Here is a 22,984-nt window from a genome sequence, read left to right on the forward strand (position 1 = left end):
ACTATTTTGGGTCTAAATACACATTTAGAAGACATATGGATTAAAATTTGTCTTCTTCTTCCTCAGTTTTTCCCATTACTTTCACTTTTCAAAGTCAAGAACACTGGACAATTATCTACAAAGAACTTTAAAGAATGCAATGCATAGGCAGGTCTTCTGTTCTGATCCAGGATGGGAGAAAATTTCTCTTGTTAGTGAAACTATTACATAAGAGACTCCACACCTTGAAAGAAGGTATGTGTATCTACAAAATATTAAGAAATACCTTGTGTCAAGACAAAGATTTCAAACTAAGAAGAAGCAAGTCAAGTTTTGTCCAAAAACCCCAAAAACTAGAGGAGTAGATATCCTAAGACCTCTGAGATTTGAACAGCCAGTATTTATTGTTACATCATTACTTCTGAGAAAGGGAGTTGGGAGCAAGCAAAAAGTCCCAGTCAAGTATTTATTTAGAATTTATGGTCAGGCAAAATACATGGCTACATAACACAAACAATTCAATGACAAAATTCTGCCACACCAATATGTAAAATTATTTATTTTCACTTTAATCATATTACCATTTCAGGCATTACAAATTAAAGGTTTGTCTCTTAAAGCATTCAGGCAATTACAGGAAGAAACAGGCATTTTCATAGGTTTCACAGGGTCGTACTTCCATCCGCAGGCACCCAAGTACCTTCAAAAATCTTGGAAGACCTACATCAAATGTAGCTCCCTCACTGACAGACTTTGGATCTTCCAAACAACATGTCACTTCTTGCAGATGTCAATGAAAGGTTTGTTCTTTACCTGCGTGACAAACCAACCCTCAAATTACTTCAGTTATAACAGATCACTAAAGTTTTCATTTCAGTCTGCTTGTCACTCTCTCCTACTCCATGTACATTTCACAATTTGAATTTTTTTTTATTATGGCAAACAGTTCTATTTTCATTAATAATAGAGAGTTCATCTAAGATTTTCCCATTGTGTGTCAACAGAGTAACATCTGTTCAAATGCTGAGCTATGTGTTGGTAGCCCTGATCCCCACGTCTCAAAAAAACCCTGTGTCCTTCAGGAAAAATGCAGTCCACAGTCCACCAACTGTAACAACTGCATCTCCCTTGTCCAAGTCATTCTAGAAGTTTTCTTCATCTGAAAATACAACTTTTACTCATAAATGGGCACATACTTTAGCAGTGGCTTCAAAAATTCAGAACTAGGAAAGTCTTACAATAGGCATGAATTGTCTGAATATTAAGTTCAACAGCAAACTGTTGAAAACCACCTGCTCCAAAATACAAGCTCACTGACACTGTAGGATTGTCTGTTTGTCATGAGAAATTTATTTGCAGGCCACCTTCTGCCACTTCTAAGCATCATTTAATTTTACACGTGTCTCGTCAACCCCTCTGGTTTCTGTACAGAAAAACAGATGTGATCAGTCAACAGGCTGGAATTTTGGCTGAACTAGGTGATCTCACTGATTTCTGTAGGGACCCTCCTTTTTCCTAGGAATGTAAAACATCTGAAAGCATACAGACTATCAAAATTTGCCACTCTTGGAAACACAGGTAGTGGGAGAGGGGGGAAAGTTAGGAAATTAAAGAGCTGAGACTTCTGAATCTGAAAGCAGGTTTTCAAACAAAGCTTTCATCTTGAGGGTAAATAGAAATACATAAAAAGTAAGATCAGAGAAAGCTGATTATGGCAATATATTAGTTAATTTTTGTTTTTTGAAAAGATAGAAATTTTGGAAGTTTAAAAATCCTTGCAAATGTGGCCAACACAGTAATTATGTGGACATACTTTTCCATCCTATTTCTAGCAGAACTACATCCCAATGGTCTCTAAAGCTACCTAGTATGTAGCCTAATTTTAAATGATGTTTACTCAGATGATTTTCCTACATTTAGGTTCTGGAATGTGATTCAGTAGATGTGTTCTCCTAGCATATGAAGTATTTGAAGATTATTTCATCACAACATTAAGGTAGCACACATGGATATCCTTCACATTCATCATTCATTTCTATTAATTTCTCCCCAAAACAAAAGACCAAAAATAATGATAATACAAACTGCATTGAGCTCATTGATGGTTTTGTAATGGACACTGATGCATTAACAACTCAAACAATGGATTAAGACTTGTACCAAGCTGTAAATTTATCAAGATAGTCCTCTTTTATTTTGAAAAAATGGAAAGATATCTGATCTTTTTCCTGAAAACAAATTAAAAACCTTTTCCCTTTACATGGTACTACCCAGGGTAAGATGTCAAATATCAACTAGAGAAGTTACATGCAAAAGTTGTTCTGAACTGCACAATGTGTCCTTCAAAGGTTTTATCAATTTGACAGTTTGAAGGAAAATGTTTCCTATCAAATGGCTTATCAAAACTTCCATTTTGTAACTTCACTTACTATAAAAATTGCACTTACTGGCTTTTCAAGTACAATTGGGTGATCAGGAAGAAACTCTGGTTTCTTCTGAGAGAGAGAAACATTTGAAAGCTTCAGAAGGAAATCTCTGCTGTATTGGATCCTTTCTGTGAATATACAAAATCACATTCTTGTTTGAGGGATTAAGATTGGGAACTCAGAAAAAATATTTGGTAACTTATAGAATGGTAGAAATGCTACACATGGAATATAAAAATCACTTTTAAAAACAGAAGTAATTTAGGTCTTATCTTGCATCAGGAAATCTGAAGTAAACTACAGAGCATTTCACTTTAGGTGTATCAAACTGACACTATAAATCAACACAAAAGAAGAAAAAAGGTGAATCCAACCTTACACCAGACAGACTCCCTGTATCTTGTTCTAATTAGCAGAAACACCACAAACTGGTCTTGAAACCCACAAGAAAACCTGTTTATAACTCACTCCAAAGTGGCACCTATTTCTAAGGGACAGATGACAAAACCAGAGTGTCTCTTTGGAGCTAATAAGTTAAATGTTTTTCAACACCTACAAGTAATGAAGAAGTAATGAAGTAATCTGCAGCATGTAAAATGGCAAACAGATTAATAGCAGTGAAATGCTTTTGAGGGGTATACTGAATCAACAAGAGTAAGAACATGCAGGTTTCTCATTTGAGTTTATAGCACTATCTCTACTATGGCATAGCTTTGGATACAGTATGTCTAGCAATGTCTGTATTTGAGCAGGTATTCTCAAACAAGAGCAGAAACAAGAGAAATTAGGCAAAGAAGGAGCAAACTTTATCTCTGGTCCTTGATGACAAACAAGCTTATTCCTTTCAGAATTATGGGCTTCCTGCAAGATTGTTACACTGTCACCTAATGGATAACAGTCTTTGTTTCTCAGACTGTAGGATATTAAAAAGAGAAAAGCTTGTATCAACCATGACACAAATTTCTTCCTGCCTTTGAACACAAATGATGCAGTAACTGTTGAATCCAAGGGAGGGCATGCAGGTAACTTTGAAAAAAACAGTTTTAAAGAACACAAGCATACCTGAAAACTCACATCTTGCTTTTACTCCCTCCCTTGATTAAAAACCCATGAAGATGGTGACTTCTGTAAGGCCTTTGACACAATCCCCCACAACATCGTTCTCTCTAAACTGGAGAGATGTAGATTAGATCAGGGGCTGGATAAGGAACTGTTTGGACAATTGCATCTGATCTCATATTAGAACAAGTCCAGAGGAGAGTCCCTGAGTCGATCACAGGACTGGAACACCTCTCCTATGAAGACAGGCTTAGATACTTGAGATGTTCAGCTTGGAGAAGGGTCTGGGGGGACTTTGGGGCAGCCTTCCAGTACCTAATGGGGCCCTACAAGAAGGCTAGAGAGGGACTTTACAGAAGCATGTAGTGATAGGAAAAGAGGGAATGGCCTAAGCTGAGGGACAGTAGGTTTAGGTTAGGTTTAGGTTAGACAGTAGGTTTAGGTTTAGGTTAGGTTACATCCTCACAAGTCTTTACTGTGAGGATGGTGAGGTACTGTAAAAGGCTGCACAGAGAAGTTATGGATGCCTCATCTCTGGGAGCGTTCAACATCATGCTGGATGGGGCTTTGAGTAACATGGTCTAGTGGCAGGTGTCCCCACTCAAGGCAGGGGTTAGAATTTGATCACCTTTTAGTCCCCTACAACCCAAACCATCCTATGATCCAAAGAGTATTGGTCATGTCTGGATGTAGTTTAGTGAGTGATGAGTGGTATCCCTCAGGGTTTCACATTTGGACCAGTACTGTTGAGTATCTTCATCAATGAGAGACAGTGGGAACAGCTTCATCCCCAGCAAATTTGCAGGTAACACCAAGCTGAGTGGTGCAGTTGACACACCTGAAGGACAGGATACCATCCAGAGAGACCTCAAAAAGCTCAATGAGTGGGCTCATGGGAACCCCATGCTGCACTTAAGAACTGCTGAGACAGGTAATTGAAAGCATACTACTGCTGAAGAGATATCAAATGGAAATTATTATCTGGAACCTAAAGTACAGCAGAACACAGTGTTCTAGAAGAAATTTTACTGTGCAACGAAAACAAAAGACTTATTTGTAAGCAGTAGCTGAATAGTAGGTCCTCTAAAGTTGTGTAACTCTGAAGGAAAAGATTACAACCATTAGCAAACAAACAAAAGCCCTTTAAAACAAGTGTGAGAAAAAAAATGACAGTGTGGAGAATTGTGGAGTAGACTCAAGGAGGCATCACAGAGCAATTAACACTGAAAATGACCCAAAGTGACGGTTTATACAGGAGAACAGGATCTGATGAGAAGCTGTTTAAGATCTTGTAGAACAAAGCAATCTCTTCTCACCACAAGTCAATGAGGAAGTATCAGAAAAACACTACCAGACAGAACTTGACAAGTCCATCATGTAACTAGATCCAAAAACCAGAACTCTCTTCTATTTATCAAGATCAAAACTAGAAGAAATGAACCTGAGCTTTAAAGAAGTTACATGAAAACTTATTTTCAAGTTGGTAATACACAACAGAACAGAAGTAATACTCAAGAACCTGAGAGATGGTAACCTCAGACTGACAAAATACAAAAGCCTCACTAAAACTTTAATGAATTATTTCAAATTTTGAGTACTAAGAGCAAAATGACAAATCACATCTTCAGAGATTACTTAAGGATTGGAGATTACAGACAGATGCCTGATCACACAGACACAGACAAAAGAAATAAACTGATGACCTAACCTGAGTCACTGATGCAGTTTCTGTGACATGCTTTAAGAATGGAGAATTAGGTAGGAAGCAGGGCAGAGAAGTACTGTGAGAATGCATTTGAAATCTGAGATTATCCCTTAATGGAAAAAAAAAAGGGGTAAATTTTAACTTGGTTAAGCTACCAATTCTCTATGAGTAAAGTGGCAGGCAGTAGAGAGAGAAAAGCATAAGGAGCAAACCTTAAGGACAGTACTGATACAAAAGCAAATCATCCAGGATTAATTATAAAAAAAATTAATTCATATCTAACCATCCAAATACTATTATTTCAGAACCAGCATAGTAAGAACAGGACAAGGAAGCCAACATGCTGAGTTTTTAGCTTGATTACATTCAATAGTCTGTATGCCACAACTGAGCCCTGCAACAGCCTAAAGGATGCAACTCAAATCTGTACTTCTACACACACAAGCAATCTAGACAAACCCAGGATTTTGCAGGAAGAAATTTTTTATGTTTGGGATCTGTTTTTTTTAGAGGGTTGGTAGCAGTTTTTTGTTTTGCTGGGTTTGTTTGAGATTTTTAAGACAGCTATATCCCTATATGCAAGCAACTCTCCCAGTGGAAGTTTTCCACCTCAATTATGATCAACTTTCATATCTTCTCTAGAATGCTATGTGGAAAGTAGAAAAAATTCATATTGCTCTCCAAACTGTGCACCGGCTGATCAGAAAAAATGAAGTGCAGCCCACATCACTACAAAGCTCAGTTATCCTCCATCCAGAAAATAGTCCTGACACAGCTCCCCAAGTAGTATTTTACCTTTTTTTGCTCCTGATTCATGTTGTTTTGGTTGACAGAGCATCACAGTTTGAGTTAAGATCTTCACTTCAGTCATTTCAGATGACTAAAATAGGAAGGAAAGTTATGAAGCTTATCTCCTTTAAGCATATTAAACATAGATACATGTTTCTTAGTTAAAAGAAACAGGTGTAGCACAGTTTAATTTGAACCTGTAGAATGTATTCGATTACATACAATAAGGAAATAGTTCAGTAAAACAATACAGATGAACATAATGCAGAGTCATTTTTTTACAAAGAATTTAAAAAAACACATTTATCTCCTCCTTTTCTGTTATCCCACCTAGAACACAGCCACAAGCTGCTACATTTGGGAATAATAAAAATAGGAAGGACTTTCCTTAAAACCAAAGGGATTCTCTCACTCAGCAAAAAGGTTTGCTTCATAAGCATCAAGACCCAGTATCCACAGTATAATGCCACGATTTTCCAGCTGCCAAAACTTTGAAGAAAGTGTTTTGGAAAGTTGGAACGCAGTTTATCCTCAAGAGCTTGTCTTGGCTCTGAAAAGGCTCTACAGCTTTGAGGAATCTTAACATCACTCTGGGTCAGATGGGAAGTGGGCAAGAACTGAAAAGTGCTCATCAAGCAGAGTTGCTAGGGCACTATTCTGATGATATCTGGGCTACCCATGGAACAGTTAATGGTCAAAAGTATTAAAAATTATTTTCCATATACTACGATAAGAAGAAGTTTAAAAAAATACAAAAAATACACCTACACCAATATCAAACAAATGCAATATGCAACTACATGTAGCTATAGTGATGAAACTGAATATTATAACATTGATGACCAGAGGCTTATTTAAAAGGGAGTAGTGTGCTCTCCTCAGTAATCACTGCTCAAGAGACAACTGTAATTGTGTAGCTGTAACTGCAAGTGTTAATTTCTCTATGTCAGATCAAAAATAGGATCCAAAGACCTTGACTTTTTTTTGATTATATTTTTAAAATCAAATGCATCTTGCAGAAAGCTTAATACAATCAAGAAGGACTAGTAAAACTCTTCTAAAATGATAACAAAAATAAAGTAAAAATTAAGGAACAGGCATTTGTTCCAACAAAAACCCCCATCTATCAATGCTCTGAAAAAACATTCAAATCAGAATCAACAGAAAGTTAAATTCAGGCTATGAAACATGAAGCATCCCAGTTGGAAGACTTCAAACTTCATTTTTCAGCAAACAACTACAACCAATTTCAAGTATGAAAAACATATTCATTCCATGTCCAAAGCCAAGCACTTCTAGCAATAGAGCATAAAGTTTTATGATGTTTACTGTCTCAAACGAATTTGTGCATGTGCTAACAACAAAAAAAAAATCTGATTTTATTATTTACACATAAGTAAAGACAGAATACATGCACTCTAAGTTTAAAAGAGCTGACTTCAATTCAATGAAGACGAAATAAATGCCACACAACACTTCATAAACTTTCATAACAATCTTAGAATTCCTAAGCTTCATTTTTCAGCTCTTAGTGCATGCAAATACCAAGGAAAGGCATTCCTGAAACTCAAATCTTTTCAGCAGTTCTGACACTGCTGGTTTAAGATATTCAGAGTCAAGGACACTCTAAGGTAGAAATAGTTTTCTTTTGGTTACATAACAGAGCAGCTGACCTCCAGTTTATAAATAATTATATATTTACTCAATACTCACCCAGTCAACCTTACTCTGCAAACATACTTCAGTGCTGCTGGGTAATTCAGTCCCAATGTTCAAAGCAATGGGTGATGCTGGTGAGCATAAAACATTAAGAAATAATAATTTCAACAGACTCCACAGTATTATTTTGTGAATAAATGCCCCAAGAACATTCCTTGCTACACAGAGATTATATGGGCATTTATTCACAACTACATCACCACAGGACTCCTTTTCAATTTCTTCCATGAATTTTATACAAAGTAAAAATTTATGATGGCACTTAGCTTCAGTCCACATGAGCACAGTTGATGATTTTCTGGCCACCAAAAATTTCTAATTTAACAATAATAACAACTGTAATACTGCAATATCTAGGCTTTAATGTATAGAAGTTTGAAATTTAAACCAAAATATTCACACCTGACATAAATACTGCTTTTTTTTCCCTCAAAACTTTTTGGGTTTCTGTTTTGAATTTGTGTAAAAGCTAGGCAAGAATAATGCAGTGCAGTGAACTGTACTTGCAAGAAAACCTAAATAATCTGTTAAATTATGAGTATTTTATGTTGTCAACAGTAGGAGTCAGCTACCCCAAGAAATCCAAATTTAATAGAGAAGCCTGATCCATCTTTCTGAAGCTGCATTTCAGATGTCAAGCTGAAAGAGCAGTATCAAAGAGCTCTGCATAAACCTAACACTGTTTAAATTCAGATTTTATCACAGAGATGATGTACTAAGCTCAACACACAGCAAGGTATTTACTCACTGTAGTTTAACAAATTAATTTAAAAACACAACAAAACAAGACAAGTTACATATCTTTGTTACATTCCAAAACATAACCCAAACTTTACCAAAGTAACTTAGCCATGCTACTCACCTTGTTTAGAAGACAGCTGATGCACAGGTCGTGCTGGCTGAAGGGATTTACCAATAAACTTTTTTGCTTCTGTAACATTTTGAAACATCGCACTTCAAAAAAGCAGCTGAAATCATTAGCATTGTTTCACACATGGATGTTAAGCAAGAAGAGCAATCTACCTACTCCTTGTTAGTTTCATTTGACATGGCAAAATTATATCTGGGCAGGAAAAAGCAGAAAGGTCTGATGCATAAATTTTTTTAGATGACTGAACATATTGGATAAAATTTATCTGAAGACTGAATCAGACACTTCTCTCATTTTTCCTTCCAAGTAAGCTACCCTAGGTTCTTATCAAGAAGATTCTTCCCCTCTATGTCTATGTATACATTTGGAGAAAGGACATGGGAATATGATGGAAATTAGGCGATTTTCTAGCACTTTAGGTCAATGTGGTTTTAATTAATTAGCATCAGCATGCCCCTTATCAATTTGTTATCTGCACAGGAGTTCCTTACAGATCTATATAAACTTACAGGACTGTTTTTTAATGGCTACTTTAGTTAAATTAATACAGTTTTGTATCTTCTCACTCACTTTAGCTACCAGAGAAGCATCAAAAACTGCTAAGGTGATGCTGGGATGAAAAATCTCACACTTTAAGTAAGCAATGAGTTGGAAAATATTCATTTGTAGTATCTCCTCATTCCCATCTCTTTTGTCAACTGTCAATTTTATGATTTGAAGGAATTTCAGCTAGTTTTAGAGAAGAAGAATAACAGAAAGAACAACCACCACAATAAAAATTATACTTTTTTTTCCCCCTAAGAAAGTTTACAGGACAAGGGAATAACTGTTACAGCAAAAAACCCAAGAAATAAAAATGACTGCAAGAGTTACAACTACATCATCCATTTTTGGTATAAAACAGGAAAAGAGAAGCTAGGCTATTAGACCTAGTATCATACCAACTTTAGTTGTTCTCTGTATTACAGGAAGAAAACTAAAAATCATCAGAGAATTTACTACATTATAATTTTTTGAACACTTCTAACATAGTCAAAAAACAATTTTCCAACATAAGAAGTTTGAGATAAGCCAGGTCTAGAAACCAACTGTTTAATGGTTACTGTCTGAATTAGAAAAACTTTACTAAAGCCAGGGGAAAAAAATCTGGTTTTATTCTTTGATTTTCCTACCCGCTCATCTTAAAACAGGAATAGTTCAAAGCTGTAGACAAAAGCAGCAGTGAAAATTCCTGCAACTGAATTAAGACTTCAGATATGGATGACATATTTTATTTTACCCAGATTAGGAATGCTTGTATAAATCATATTTATCCTAGATAGCCAATTTCCACAGAAAGCAATGCAGTAATAACACACATTTGCATCAGAAGAGTGAAAAAGACCCAACAAACAGGCACGTTTTCTTTCATGCCCTGACGACAAATGATATGCACGTCTTTTAAAATCATGAAACCCTGTTTAAGAGGTTGGGTAGCTCCTAGAATGCAGCACACCTCTACTTTTTGTAGTGTTCTGACAATAAAATCAAGTTGTGTGGTGAAGCAAATAACACATTTTGCCACTCTTCCCTCACCCTGCCCTAGGAAGGCTCTAGAAAAGATCGCAATAAGTGACCCAGCACAACCTTCTCAATTAATAGCGTTCCTTATGACTAGTATCAAGGAAAGTGGAGAAAGATTCGTTTTAATAGCTGAGAAATACACTGCTTCCGTGAAAGGTTACTGCAGTAGGTGGCATCTCAAGAATTCCCCCTTCCACGGCCACACCGCTTCTCTGGGGCCATTCCAATGGGAGACCTGCCCAGCAGAAGGGAAGCTTCTGGCACCAGCAAACAGGCCTAGAAGCACTTCTGTACAACCCAGCATTTTTTAAAATATTTTAACAAGCTGCACATTGACAGCAGCCATCTTCCAAGAGCCCATCTCGAGCGTTTGGAAGGCTCTTTCCCAAATGCGTGAAGAGGATTTGACGCTATTTTCGTGAAAAATCCCCACGAGTAACCAGGAACTGGCCGTCCCGCCTCGCACAAAATGGCACCTCACGGGGAACCCAAGACACAAACCCTCCCTCCGCCGCTCGGCCCCTCGCCCGCTGGGCCGGGGGATGCCCAGCCCACCTCCAGCCGCCGGCAGCGCCCGTGCCCCGCGATGCCGCTGCCCGTGGGTGCCGCTGAGCCCGCTCCGTCCCTCAGCGCGGCCGGGCGGGGCGGCCTTCGCGCGGCGGCCGCGTGCCGGGCGGGGCCGTTCAACGTCGGGCCGCGGGCCGGGCACGGCCGGGGCTCCGCGGGGCCGCCGCCGCTTCCCACCGCGGGCCGCTCCCTCCCGCTCCTTCCCGCCGCTTCCCGCTCCCTCCCGCACCCACTTGGAGTCCAGGGAAGCGGGGCACACCTGAGAGCTGCCCTACGAGGCCCTGCCGAGGAGCAGCACAGGCGAGATGAGGCGCTGCTCCCTCAGGGGTTAGACCTGAGAGGGACTGGACGTGGATAAAGGTGGTGTCCTCGTCTGTGCCACGCAGGGAGTCAGGGCCTTACAGTGGAATCTGGGAGAAATAAGTGACTTGAGCACAACTGTGAGGCCTCTACAGATAACCCTGTCGAGAAAGAAAGGGGCAATTCACAGGCCTTGGAAAGCTGTCAGTGAACTGGAAAATTTCCCTCACCAATCTGCTCTGTGGCACTGGGCAGGAGGGACCAGAGAACAGACTCTCTGGCTTCTCAGTTACGGAAGTGATGGCATCCTGTATGGTTTGGAAATTCAGATTTTTTCTCAATTTTTGTTCACAATATGTCATCAACAGTAACAATGAACACACCCTGCTAACTCCCAGAGGAGCACATTAAAGTTCCCTGATGTTAGTTTGCTGGATGTCACCTTACTAAGTATAGAATATTAATTAAAAGTCCTTAAGTTTTTGCTGATTTTTAAAAACATATATTTCATATTGTCTACTAAAAACTCCAGAAGTTCAGAATAGGAAGGCAACACCAAGTACATAATCACATAAATAATAAGTAATTAATTATTAATATCCAACGCTAAGATTTATGGTCCTGGCTAGTTTATAAAGACTGTTTTATTGTTTCCATCAAGCATATTGGCTCTGCTTTGCTGCAGTCTCTGAATTTTATTGACTTAGGTATTCAGAGATGAATGCTGTCCCTGAAATAGCAGCTATTATATAGAGATGTCACACTCCTACACTCTTCTTTCCTAACACATCATCTTCCATTTGGCTTCCTGAACTGTTCATGCATGATGTGCTATCAGCCTTCTCTTTGCAGACACTGATGCAGCACATCTGCATACTCACTAACCCATTTGCTGCTGTTTAAGGTCTGATTTAAAGTAATTTCTCCCAAGTGAATTAGTTTATACTCAGACATGTCCTGTTTCTTCTGACCAACCATCCATTCTCACAAGATTGTCATGTAAAACAGTTGCTCTCATATCAACCATTCCCTTAGCTACCTAAGAACTAATTATAAATTATTAATATGTAAGTGCCCATAAATATTAAATGTTTCTGGCTGTTACTCCAGAACTGTTACTGATGGGAAAGTCAATGGGGCAACTGAAATAAAGTTCTGGTTTTTCATGGGGCTGTTGTGCTTTTTGAAAGAAGCGTGTCAGGTGTTGCAAACCAGATTTGCACAAGATCAACACTACCCTTCTTGACATATTGAAATGGTATCACATACAGATGTAGAAGTACATATTCTCCCCGGTTTTTTGTATATTTAAATATGCTAAGGATGAACTAAACAGTAAAAAAAACTTCACACATATTTTTCATAGGGGCTGTAAACTGGGTTGCTGCTGGGTTGTAAGGCAAGGAGAAGGGGCAGGAATGAAAACATGGGGGGGGGGAAAAAAGGAGTATACCAGGTATTTTGAAAGCTTGTTGCTTCTGGACATGCTGAGATGGGCATATTAGGGCTGGTAATGTCTGTTCTGCTGCCCATCCCAGCAGGAATAGTTATCACCTCCCAGGCAGCCACCTGAGAGTTGGCAGTGCCAGCATAGCAGCCAGGCCACTGTCCTTCGCCTGGGCTGAAGAGTGCTGGACAGCAGCCACTGCACAGAGCCCAGCAACCTGCTCTCCTAAACAACCTCACCTCGAGAGAATCGTGCTTCTGGTTGAGGGAAATTAAAATGTAAAGTGGAAAAAACTTTAGCTATAGATCACTTGTCTCCCAGTTTGTGTGGTGCTGGCAATGACACTACTGAAAATTTCTGTTTCATTTGGTTGATATTGCTTATGTTCTTACGTTAAGTGATGAAAATTTAGTGTTCTCTCCAATACCTGATATATACAATAATTAATTTGAAGGTCTAGCCAAGAAATACTTTCTATATACTGCAAAATATAAATATTAAAGGTTTTTGCAGCTGTGTGGAAAAAAAAGCATATATGTAGGAAAAAACACACCTCAAAACCAACTGTTTTTTCTATTTGATTAACTAATCAGGGAAATTATTTATTTTTAACACACTGATTGTGCTTCTGAAAGCTGTGGGTTACAGAAAGCAACACAGTCGCATTTGCTCCCTGTACTAGATACGGTTCAGGAAAGCAGAAGACAGTATCAATATTGCACGTGTAAAAATGAGCAATTGCATGTCTAAATGAGCGTGTAATTGTAATTGCTCCTGATTTTAGGTTTGTAATGGATGGCACTTAACAGCAAAGTAATGGCTTTGTGCTGAAATGAAAGGACTCTTGGGTCAGCCTGAGGGCAGACTTGTAGTTGCAAGTTTAAAAAGCCATTTTCAGTGTAATTTGATACTCAGTTGTGCAGCCAAATGTAATCAGTCTATTTGAATATGTAATTGTGATTTATTTAGCAGCCTTTTTTTTTTCTTAAAGCCACTTTCAAAAAATTTCAAAGAAAAAAAACCCAACCAACCAACCAACCAACCAACCAAAAAAAACCCAAAAAAACTCACAAACCAACTCTTCCCCCAAACCATTATTTCCAATGCTGTATGCTTTATTAAGTCAGTCAACAGAACAGACACAAGAGACAGGAATGTGCATGTAGATATATATATACACACACAGAATAACAGAATATTATGGTTGTACTTTTATGAAGTGGCTACTTTCAGTAAATTAGTGACTTGCCCTACGGGGGCTGCCCAGGGAAAGAACACAAAAACTCGTTTACCCCCTGACTGTTCCGGAAATTGAACTACTTAATATATTGAGATTCATCTTTCGGTAGAGTTGAGAATTCAGAATATTAATCATGACTATTAATCTTGTTCTTTTTGACTACAGAAACTGCTGAATTAAAAGTGGGAAGCTATTGCTGTATTTAGTGCTTACTATGTGTAACTAGGGGAATGTTTATGATCAGCATATAGTACTATATAAAATAATATATCAAATATATTTTCTTCACATACAAAAATTCAAGTCTGTCAACTATCACAGTTCTCAAATTAGGATTCTTTATTTTCCTTTAAAATTAATTTTCTGGTAACATTAATTGTAACAGATTCTTAGTATTTTTCTTTAAATTTCTGATTCCTTCAAATGTGAAGAAAAAAAATATCAACAGCATGGGTCCAAAGCACTGTGTGAGTACCAAAGAATCCCTAAGTGACAGATAAAATTATTTTATAAATAAAATATGTATCAAAACTAAACATTCATTATTTTATGGGAGGTCTGCCTTGTTCATCTCTGTTGCTGAGGATGGCAGTACTGAATTGCAAAGGTAAATTATTGCACCTGAGCTGAAAGTACATTTAGGATGCACTGAATATTCTCAGTAACTGCAGGCACTCATCATCTGATCTTATTTTGTAGGCTTTGAAACACCAGCTGCATGTCCTGCTTCTTGAAAGGGATCCCAGAAGCCACAGGCAGGAGGATTAAAAGGCAGAGAGGCCCATGAAAGCTGTAGGCTCTGCTGGGCAGCAGGGTGTGCACTTACTGCCTGGACCGGCGCTGGCACTGCACCTTTATCAGCGTTGCCCTTTTGTTTTGATACATGAAATGTGCCTCTGTTGAAGAAGGAGCCTGTGGAGAGCACAGCTCAGATGCAGAGCTCAAGTTTGCTATGTGATTGCATTGGGTAGTGGAAAAAGATGCCATGGGACAGTTGATGCCTGGAGAAGGAAAACTGATAGACTGCAGCTAATAGCTTGATGAATTTACTTTGTATATAAAGGAGGGTATTAGCAAGTATCAAGGTATCTACTGTTTGCTTTTTTTTTTTTTTTTTTTTTTTTCATTGACTAAAGAATAAGGTAAAGCAGTTAGGAAAGATTTGTGGTTCTGCTTAGAATCAAGCAATAAAAATTCATTCATCACTATTGATGACAAAGTCTTGTAATCTACATCTATAAGTCTATAATCTATTACATACACTTAGTCGCAGATGAATCAAATAAAACAAAAGACAAAAACCCCCAAACATATACAATTCTCTTGTGTGGTTTTAGATATTCACAGGGAAAGAGACTCACATATTTAATAACCAATAATATTCCAATAAGAGTTAATTTTGCTTTAGGAGAACTGAAACCACAGTTTAATAAATTTACTGAAAGTTTTGCACTTTTTTCCTGGGCCAGAATTTCAATTATTTGTACAGATTCCTTTACTCTGAATTTTACACCTGATATAGCTGTCATAGCTGTATTACAAGGCCTTTATATATGCTGGAGTTAGTCTCTAAATCTGAGGAAAAAAATCTTCAAGTGAAATCAGCTCATGCTTCAATGAAGAATTCTGCTTTCTATCATTTCAGTCATGGGAGTTGGGTTTAGTTTTTAGGTTGATTGAGATTGCTGTCATGGCTTTTAATACCTCAACTATATAGAGAGTCTTATTACTAAGACTACCTTTAGATTCAGACTCAATCAGCATGATTCAGCAAATGGCAGCAAAACCTGTACTGATAAATGAGGAGGCAGTAGAATGTGGACAGAACAGTAAAGACCAAGAGCATAACAGGAAAAAAAAATCAAAGTTTGGAATACATAATACATAAGGAAACATGTATTAACTGTGCAAAAGTGAGGTGATTATAAAAAATACACACATTAAAACTATGCATTCATGCTTCTTTAGATTGATATAATTGTTTGTGCCGTAGCTCTGACATGGTCATCAAAATTGTTGACAATTTTTGTTTACATGCCAAATAGGAAATATAATTTCACGTTAATGTAAGTGGTGTGTGTTCAGATGTATGCATATGCATGAGATTAAGAATTACCTAATTGACAGTCAATCCTTTGTAAATTAATCCATTTTTATGCACCCCTGGGAAATAAAATTTGCTTTTTCACCTTGAAATATAGTGTAAAATTACTAAATGCATATGGCTAACTGTTGGAATGGAGTAGTTATGACCTCATGTAGCTTTTGCTAGATGCGAGGTACGGCTGATTTACAAGGAATCAGAATAAAGTTCCTTACTTATATTGCTATTTATTTATTTACATGAGAAAGAGTAATATTTCTGTAGCTTTTAAGTTAGTACCTGTCTTACATCAGTTCACTGTTCTTCTATGCAGTGAATATTTAGTAGCCTGCAAAGATGACCTAATAAGACAGCAGCCAGTATAACTTCAGTGCATATTTGATCGTTCTGCATTATCAAATACATTGTCTCCATTTCAGAAGAGGCAGGAGGCAAGCCTTACTCTTGTCCTAAAACAGAGTTTGGAGCATACACCTACCCCCTGCACAGAGATAATCTGGTTGCTGTGTGTGCTGTTGAAAACAGTGAAAACCTAAGAACAAAATTTTGTGCTTCACTTCACTGTGTGGAACTGTGATCTCTTGCCATGTGAACCTGCATGAGAGAACCGAGACAGTGCATAGAAGCAATCTGAGAACTAGTAGTTCAGAGGAGTGCAGAACAAAGTCTAGCAAGTTTAGTCTTCCTGCTCAGCAGCTGCTTTTTCTCTGCCAGAAATAGCAGTTTCATAGACTTAGCAAAATAACTCCTGCCTGTGCAGGGACTCCTTGTGATAGAAACTAATTGCCAGAAGCAGGAGAGCTCTGGCAAGAGAACACTGGGGTGCACTAAGGGAAAAGGAGTGCATTGTGTGCCTTGGCTTGGCATTGCCTACTGCAGCTCATCCTGCTAAAAGGAGACAGAAACTGCACACTTTATGCTCCAATGCACGCATCATTTACTTACTCTCAGCTGTCTAAGCTTGCCACTTCATTGTGGCAGTGGACCCATGAAATTTTGGCTCTTTGGTATCTCAGGACAGCAGGTTGTTCTGGCCAAGAAGGCGCTTTTTTTCTCGCCCAAATGCTCTTGATCGTTTACTGTGTGTCTCTTAAACATAAAGGCAGGGAAAAAGCAAAGGTCACCAAAAAGCAAATGAGAAGAAGGAACAGCATCAAGTCAGAAACAAAAGAATTGTTGCTGTCATTAATCAAACATAAAAATAATTAGAAAAACCCAAGCACACAAACAAAAACACACACACAAAAGCAAAAATAGTGCCTACAAATTCTGTTTTGGAACTGAAGCTCTGTAACTACCCCAGAAATAAAAATTAATTTGATTTTCTGAATATGCAGAAGTTTCTTTTTTTGTATAAGAACTGAAAAAAAGTAATTCGTTGCTTGTAAAATGAACAGTTGAAGTCTTTGGTGTTTGTGAGAATAAGCACACATCATGACCCCCTAACTGGCAAAAACTAAAGGATTTTAATTTCATCTTAATAAAAATAAAAAAGAAACATCAAAAAAAAATCAGATCAAGTTCTCATTTCTGTGTAGGAAATACTGTTTGTTGATTAGTCTGTGAGCATAAGCTTGCTGAGACGTTTGGCCCCATAAGCAGTTGCAGGTGTTCTTTTGTTTTAATTAATAAGTCTTACATCCTAGGGCTTTAGAAGTATTATATTTATCATACGTGTTGGCCTGGAGGAAATTTATACTAGTACATCATATATATTTATTTTTTATTATTCTACCACAGTTTATACCAGTAGTTTTTAAAAAGTATATTTTTACGGAGCTTTAATCTGGATTCAGTGTTTATCATATGAGTGTAGTGAAAGAAATGTGGAAAAAATTGTCTGCTTATATAAACTGTGTAAACAAAAAGACATTTTCCTTCCAAGTTTGTAAATATAAAAAACTATTTTTAAACAAGTATTTCACTTCTCATGCTTCTAACTGCCACTGCCAATCAAACCCAGTATTTATGAAAAAACTGTACTTTTCCAGATTAATCTTTTAATAACGTTTTATTTGCAGTTTAATCAACAAATTTAACCCATTTTGAGATTGATTTAGTTTTAATCCAAACGTTTTAATTAAGCACAAGAGCATTTAGGAAGTCAAGATTTTGATGACGTCTTCTCAGCCATTCCTGAGAGAAGTCTATCACTAGGATATCAGTTTCAATGAGAAATCATCATGTGAGCTGCTGTGACTCTCTCCCCCTGTCATCACCTTCCCCACCCAGGAAAGTTAAACAGGGCTGTCAGTATCCCACTGGACATAAGGCATGTGCTACCCTGAGTCAGGAATTTGTTCAGTCTTACCTCTGGAAGGTGACTTCAGGGACTCCACAGTGGTATCAGTCTCTCTATCAGCAATACCATGTTTTGCTGGAGAAACTTGGTGTCCTGAATCCAAGCAAAGTTAGCATTGTTGAAAATACTTTATTTAGCTGTACTAAACAGAGAATGTTCTATCACTCTAGTCAGAGTGTCAGAAAAAGAAATGGTTATATTCAGTGAAACATATATCCCTCATCAATTTAGAAAATATTGTAGACCTAAAGAATGACAGAGATTCCATAAATAATAATGGAATAGGAAAAACTTAGGGGTCAGTCAGCTCACATAAATATCTCATTAAATCAACTCACACCAAGGCTTTCCTTCAAGCCAAGATTAGGATCTGCTGTTACTTGAAAATTCCATTCAAGTTTTCCCACTCAGCCAGCCTGTGTGCTTACAAGTGTGAGACCAAAAGCAGTTAATCCTAGTAGGGAAGTAAATGAAATTTCACAAATACAAACATTGGAATTATAAAATTTATCATTATCATCTTTCTCAGCCTACTCTCAGAAATCAGATCAGTATTATCAACACTTGATGTATTAAAGTACAGCATTACATGAACTGCTGTGGGCATAACAAGATTCTGCTCTGTGTGATGGTAATACTGGTCTGCTCCTGTCACTGTAGCAAGGACTGGCTGCTGTGACAGCCAGGCTGCTTCTCTGCAGTAGAGAAGGGCAGGTCCCACTCCAGCAGTGCCTGTGTGCGGCAAAAATTGCTGTCCCCACATGCAGCCATGCAACAGAGTGAGCTCTCCACACTCTTGACCTGCTCTGTCTTTTTAATGCTAAAGCATAAGAAAAATCAATAGTTTTCAAGCTTTCACTTTGCATTTCTAAAAACAAACACCAAAAATTTTTTTTACAATCCAATTACACTCGTTTTTTAAAACTGAATTGAAACAGAAGAGCTGCAGAGTGGTTTTGTTCTGTATTAATGACAGATTAAACTCACTATATTTAAGAGATTTTGTTCTCTGCTTTCTACTTTAAAGCAAAGATGAAGAAAAAAGGTTTATTCTCACTAATTATTACTTTGTTAAACAGGAAAAAAGCATTCTTGTTAAGCTTTCTGCTACAGATTCAATATGGTATGTTATGACCATGCCATTTCTGCCTTTGTAAAATAAATTACAGTATGTTTGTACATCAGGGGTCTTACTATCAATAATAGCTGCTACATTATGTTTTCCAAATTTGGAAAGAAAAACACATTTTTAAGGTTGTGTCTTCTCTTCACTGTTAACAGACAGAAATGTGTTCTTTGCTGCAAGCCTCCCAGTCCATGCAGTCCATTCCCTCTGATACTGGTGACAGGACATTTTAAACAAAACTGGATGTAGACTAGACATGCGTATTCAAATGATTTTTCAGGAAACCTACAACCTCTGTCATGTTCAGCAACATGCAAATGAGTGTACTTTAGTGTTTTTCTAATCAGAATAAAATCTGTGAATTTGGGATCAATTTGGTTGTCCTGTTATGCTGTATAGGACAGTAGCTTACAATGACAAGTGTCCTATCAGCCTTTTGGGGATTGTAAAGAGAGCTGACTGCAAACCAGCTTAGAAAGAGATTAATGCACAACAATTATGAGAAACTCTTGTGTGTGCGTGCCCCTGTATGAGAGCCAGATCTTGGAGGAAAATCTAAGTCGTTTTGTAGTAGGCTCTGACTTGTTTTTTGGAGTTGCTTTTTTTATACTGTGCATGCATTTTTAACCTTTTCTCTTAGCTCCATTAGCTCCCTAGTGTCCAGTTTAGACAATCTAAATATAGCATTAAATGCAGCAGTTTTGTGACATTTACTCCTTTATCATTTAAAAACCTACAAAAAGTAAGATATACTTGTAATTCTTGTTTCATCCCCCACAGAGTGATTTAACTCTACAGTTGATATAGGCTCCCTTTTTCCCTGAAACACAGAGACTGTCTCTGTGTGCTGTCAAGCTCAGGACATTTCTGCCAGGGTCCCCTCAGTCACACAGGACAGTGTTGATGGACAGAACTTGTGGGGAAGTGTGCTCTTAATCACAAAGAGGAATCACATCGTAATCACAAAGAGGGAAGTTTTGCTGTTGCAGGTCTTTCAGCTTCCATGACCTATGAGGTAGACTGAACAGACAGCATCAGTGTCAAAGAGGAAGACCAGAAGACCAGCTCATAGCCCAGGTTCTCTCCATCCTCATCCTATTGCTGTAAAGTCAGGTGGATAATGATCCACGGACAATGGGGTACTAAAAGGCATGCCACAATCCTTCATGGACTAGTTACTGTGCCAAAAGGCCTAACATACCACACACACACACACACACACACAAACAAATGTAGTAGTCTGCATAAAGGCTGGTTTAAGCAGAATTCAGTGTCATTAATAAATGATTAGCTGTTTCTTCCTCATTTTTCATAGCGTGATTTCCTCTGTTTCAATTCCTTGGTTTGATTCTCAAGGACTCTGTTTCCTGCTTCAGTTTTGTGTCACTCAGTGTTCCCCTCTATGCTCCTTCTTCATCCTAACACTCCTGCTACTTCATTTTCCTCTTTCATGTTGCCCAGTTGCCAACAAACTAGGCTGCAGTTCTGGGAGAAGTGGTCCTTTCTTCTTTCAGATATGATAGAAGGAGGAATTACAGGAAAGCCATTCTATTTCCTGTATCTCCAGAATGAAAGCACCAGCATGACCACTTCAGAGGAAACAGATCCCCAGTACAAAACAGACACTCTGAAGTTTTCAGCTGACTAGTTCTAACAAATGTCTACCGAGAGCACACAGGTGAAATTTTTTCTGAGTCTTGTAACTCAGCCTTATTTCAGATCACATTGCAGGAGAGTTAAAAACACCAGCTGATCCTACCAAACTGTTTCAAAGCAGGGTGCAGGGTTAGGTGGAATTGTATAGAGCTATGTGCTTTAATTTAAGCATAAACAATTTTTCCCTGTTCTCCTTCCTGGCAAAACAGTACTATTTGAACTGAAATGGCACAGAAAATATACATGCCACTTTTGGGATGGAAAATTTTGATCCAAAATATTAATATTTGACATTATAAGCATCAAAGCAAAATAAGAGACAATTAGAGCTCAGAGAATGGAAACATTTTTTTTTTAAAACAAGTTTTTTTTTAAAACACATTTTCTAGTCCATTGACCTGTCCATCAAAATAACAATAGCACGCATTTGTGTTAAAAGAAATGTATTGTTTGCTTACTCCGAAATAAGAAAGGAACACAAATTATAACAAAATTATAACACAAACTATAGCACTTTAGACATTTTTGGCCCTTTTTCCACACTGAATACAATGAGCTGAGTAATTTTTGATGGAGGAAAAAAACCCAAAGTGCCTGTTTTTCAGATTCAGATCTCTCTAGGGAAACTCCTTGCGTGACAGCATTTTCAATGAAATACAGCCAGAAAACTCTTGTGAAACCCTGCATGCTGTCTGCTGGTTCATCTGGTGGCTGTTTGGGGTTCGTTGGGGTTCAAAGCTTGCAGTGTCTTATACCTTTCAAATTATTGTTGAATAGAAATTCTGCATTAAAGATTCATGTCTTCAAGGTACTGTTTTATTTCTATGATATAGAAATTAGAAATTATGTTCAGTGTGTTGTTAAAGCATTCCTTAAACAGGCAAGAATTTGGTTTATTTTGTAAGTTTAACTTCAGAAACTGGCAGATGGCGTCAGTTACAGATATAAAATTTTAAAATATGCAAAGAAAAATATCATAAACACATTTACAAAATTAAAGACGACCCAGTATACTCCAATAACTCTACATAGATAAATAATATAAAATTAAAATTCTCTACCAATTTCCTATTTAGACAACTTTGCGAATATTTTTAAGAAATTGAAAGTGTGGCAAGAAAGATATGCATGGATAAAAGACTTAATTAACAGACAATTTAGATTGTCTATTAAAAATAGACATTTTTAAAAATAGAAAAGATATTTAGACTTTTTTTAAAATACAAAATTTAAAGATTGCTTTGGAAACGCTAAAAATTGACTCTGATCCTTATGTGAGGGTAATATGCTGTATGGCATTTGGCCTGCCAGCAAATTCTTTCTCACACAATTTAATCAGTCCTGAAATTCCATCAGCCAAATTATTTTTCCTAGGAAATATTGCAAAAAAAAAAAAAAAAAGTAGCATGCCTTCAGATGTGTTTTCTAACCTCAGTCTCTTATTCCCTTCTCCAATTTTTTGGGGTGGTTTTAGACATTAAGAAATGCACATAGATCTAAGTAAGCTGAAGCTATAACCATATCATTACAAATTTATATAAATTCATACCAAAGAGCTCCTATTAAATTTACTTTGAAATAAATGGTTGTTTCTCCATTACATGATATGCTGTTACTGGACAAAATCCTAATATGCAACTGTCTTTATGACCCTATGCATCTCATCCCGCTTTATCTTTCAGCCACTGTTTATAAGTGTCGATAATAATTTTACTAAGTCATTGCAATGACATACAATTTGTCATCTGGATTAATTTTCAATCCATGATCATACCTGTTACTTTTATTCACAAGATTTAGCTGAACTCACTTCTTTCAAATGAAGAACCGTAAAATCCACTATACAGGTCCAGATCCAAAATCTGTTACAGTCAGTCCTTTTTTTTTTTACCCCCAAAACCAGCCAACATGAACACCTTCAAATTAATATTAAGGCAGAGGAGGTGATACAGGGATACCTCCTGGTAGACTCCCCCAGATTCCACTGAAGTGTAACATAATGGAGTTGCTAGCTAATCAAACTAACAAGTAGCTTTATTGTTCTAAAATAAAAACCTCTTTGTGGTTAAAGCTGTAGGAAATTGAGCCTAGATATTCTTTTCTTGTTGGCTCAAATATCCACAACAAAAAT

At 37.4% G+C, this 22,984-nt stretch overlaps 1 protein-coding gene across 1 annotated transcript; it reads right to left on the reverse strand.

The window, feature by feature from the left end:
* Positions 1-716: 716 nt before the first annotated feature.
* LOC117005319 (uncharacterized protein C8orf88-like) lies at positions 717-8,627 on the reverse strand. Its single transcript, XM_033076899.1, has 5 exons — positions 8,540-8,627; positions 7,672-7,748; positions 5,965-6,049; positions 2,427-2,533; positions 717-792 (listed from the first exon to the last, which is right to left on the reverse strand). The coding sequence occupies exons 1-5, from the start codon at positions 8,625-8,627 to the stop codon at positions 754-756; spliced, it is 396 nt and encodes a 131-aa protein (XP_032932790.1). The 3' UTR covers positions 717-753.
* Positions 8,628-22,984: the final 14,357 nt, after the last annotated feature.

This window comes from Catharus ustulatus, chromosome 1 (genome assembly GCF_009819885.2).
Source record: "Catharus ustulatus isolate bCatUst1 chromosome 1, bCatUst1.pri.v2, whole genome shotgun sequence".
Taxonomy (NCBI): domain Eukaryota; kingdom Metazoa; phylum Chordata; class Aves; order Passeriformes; family Turdidae; genus Catharus; species Catharus ustulatus.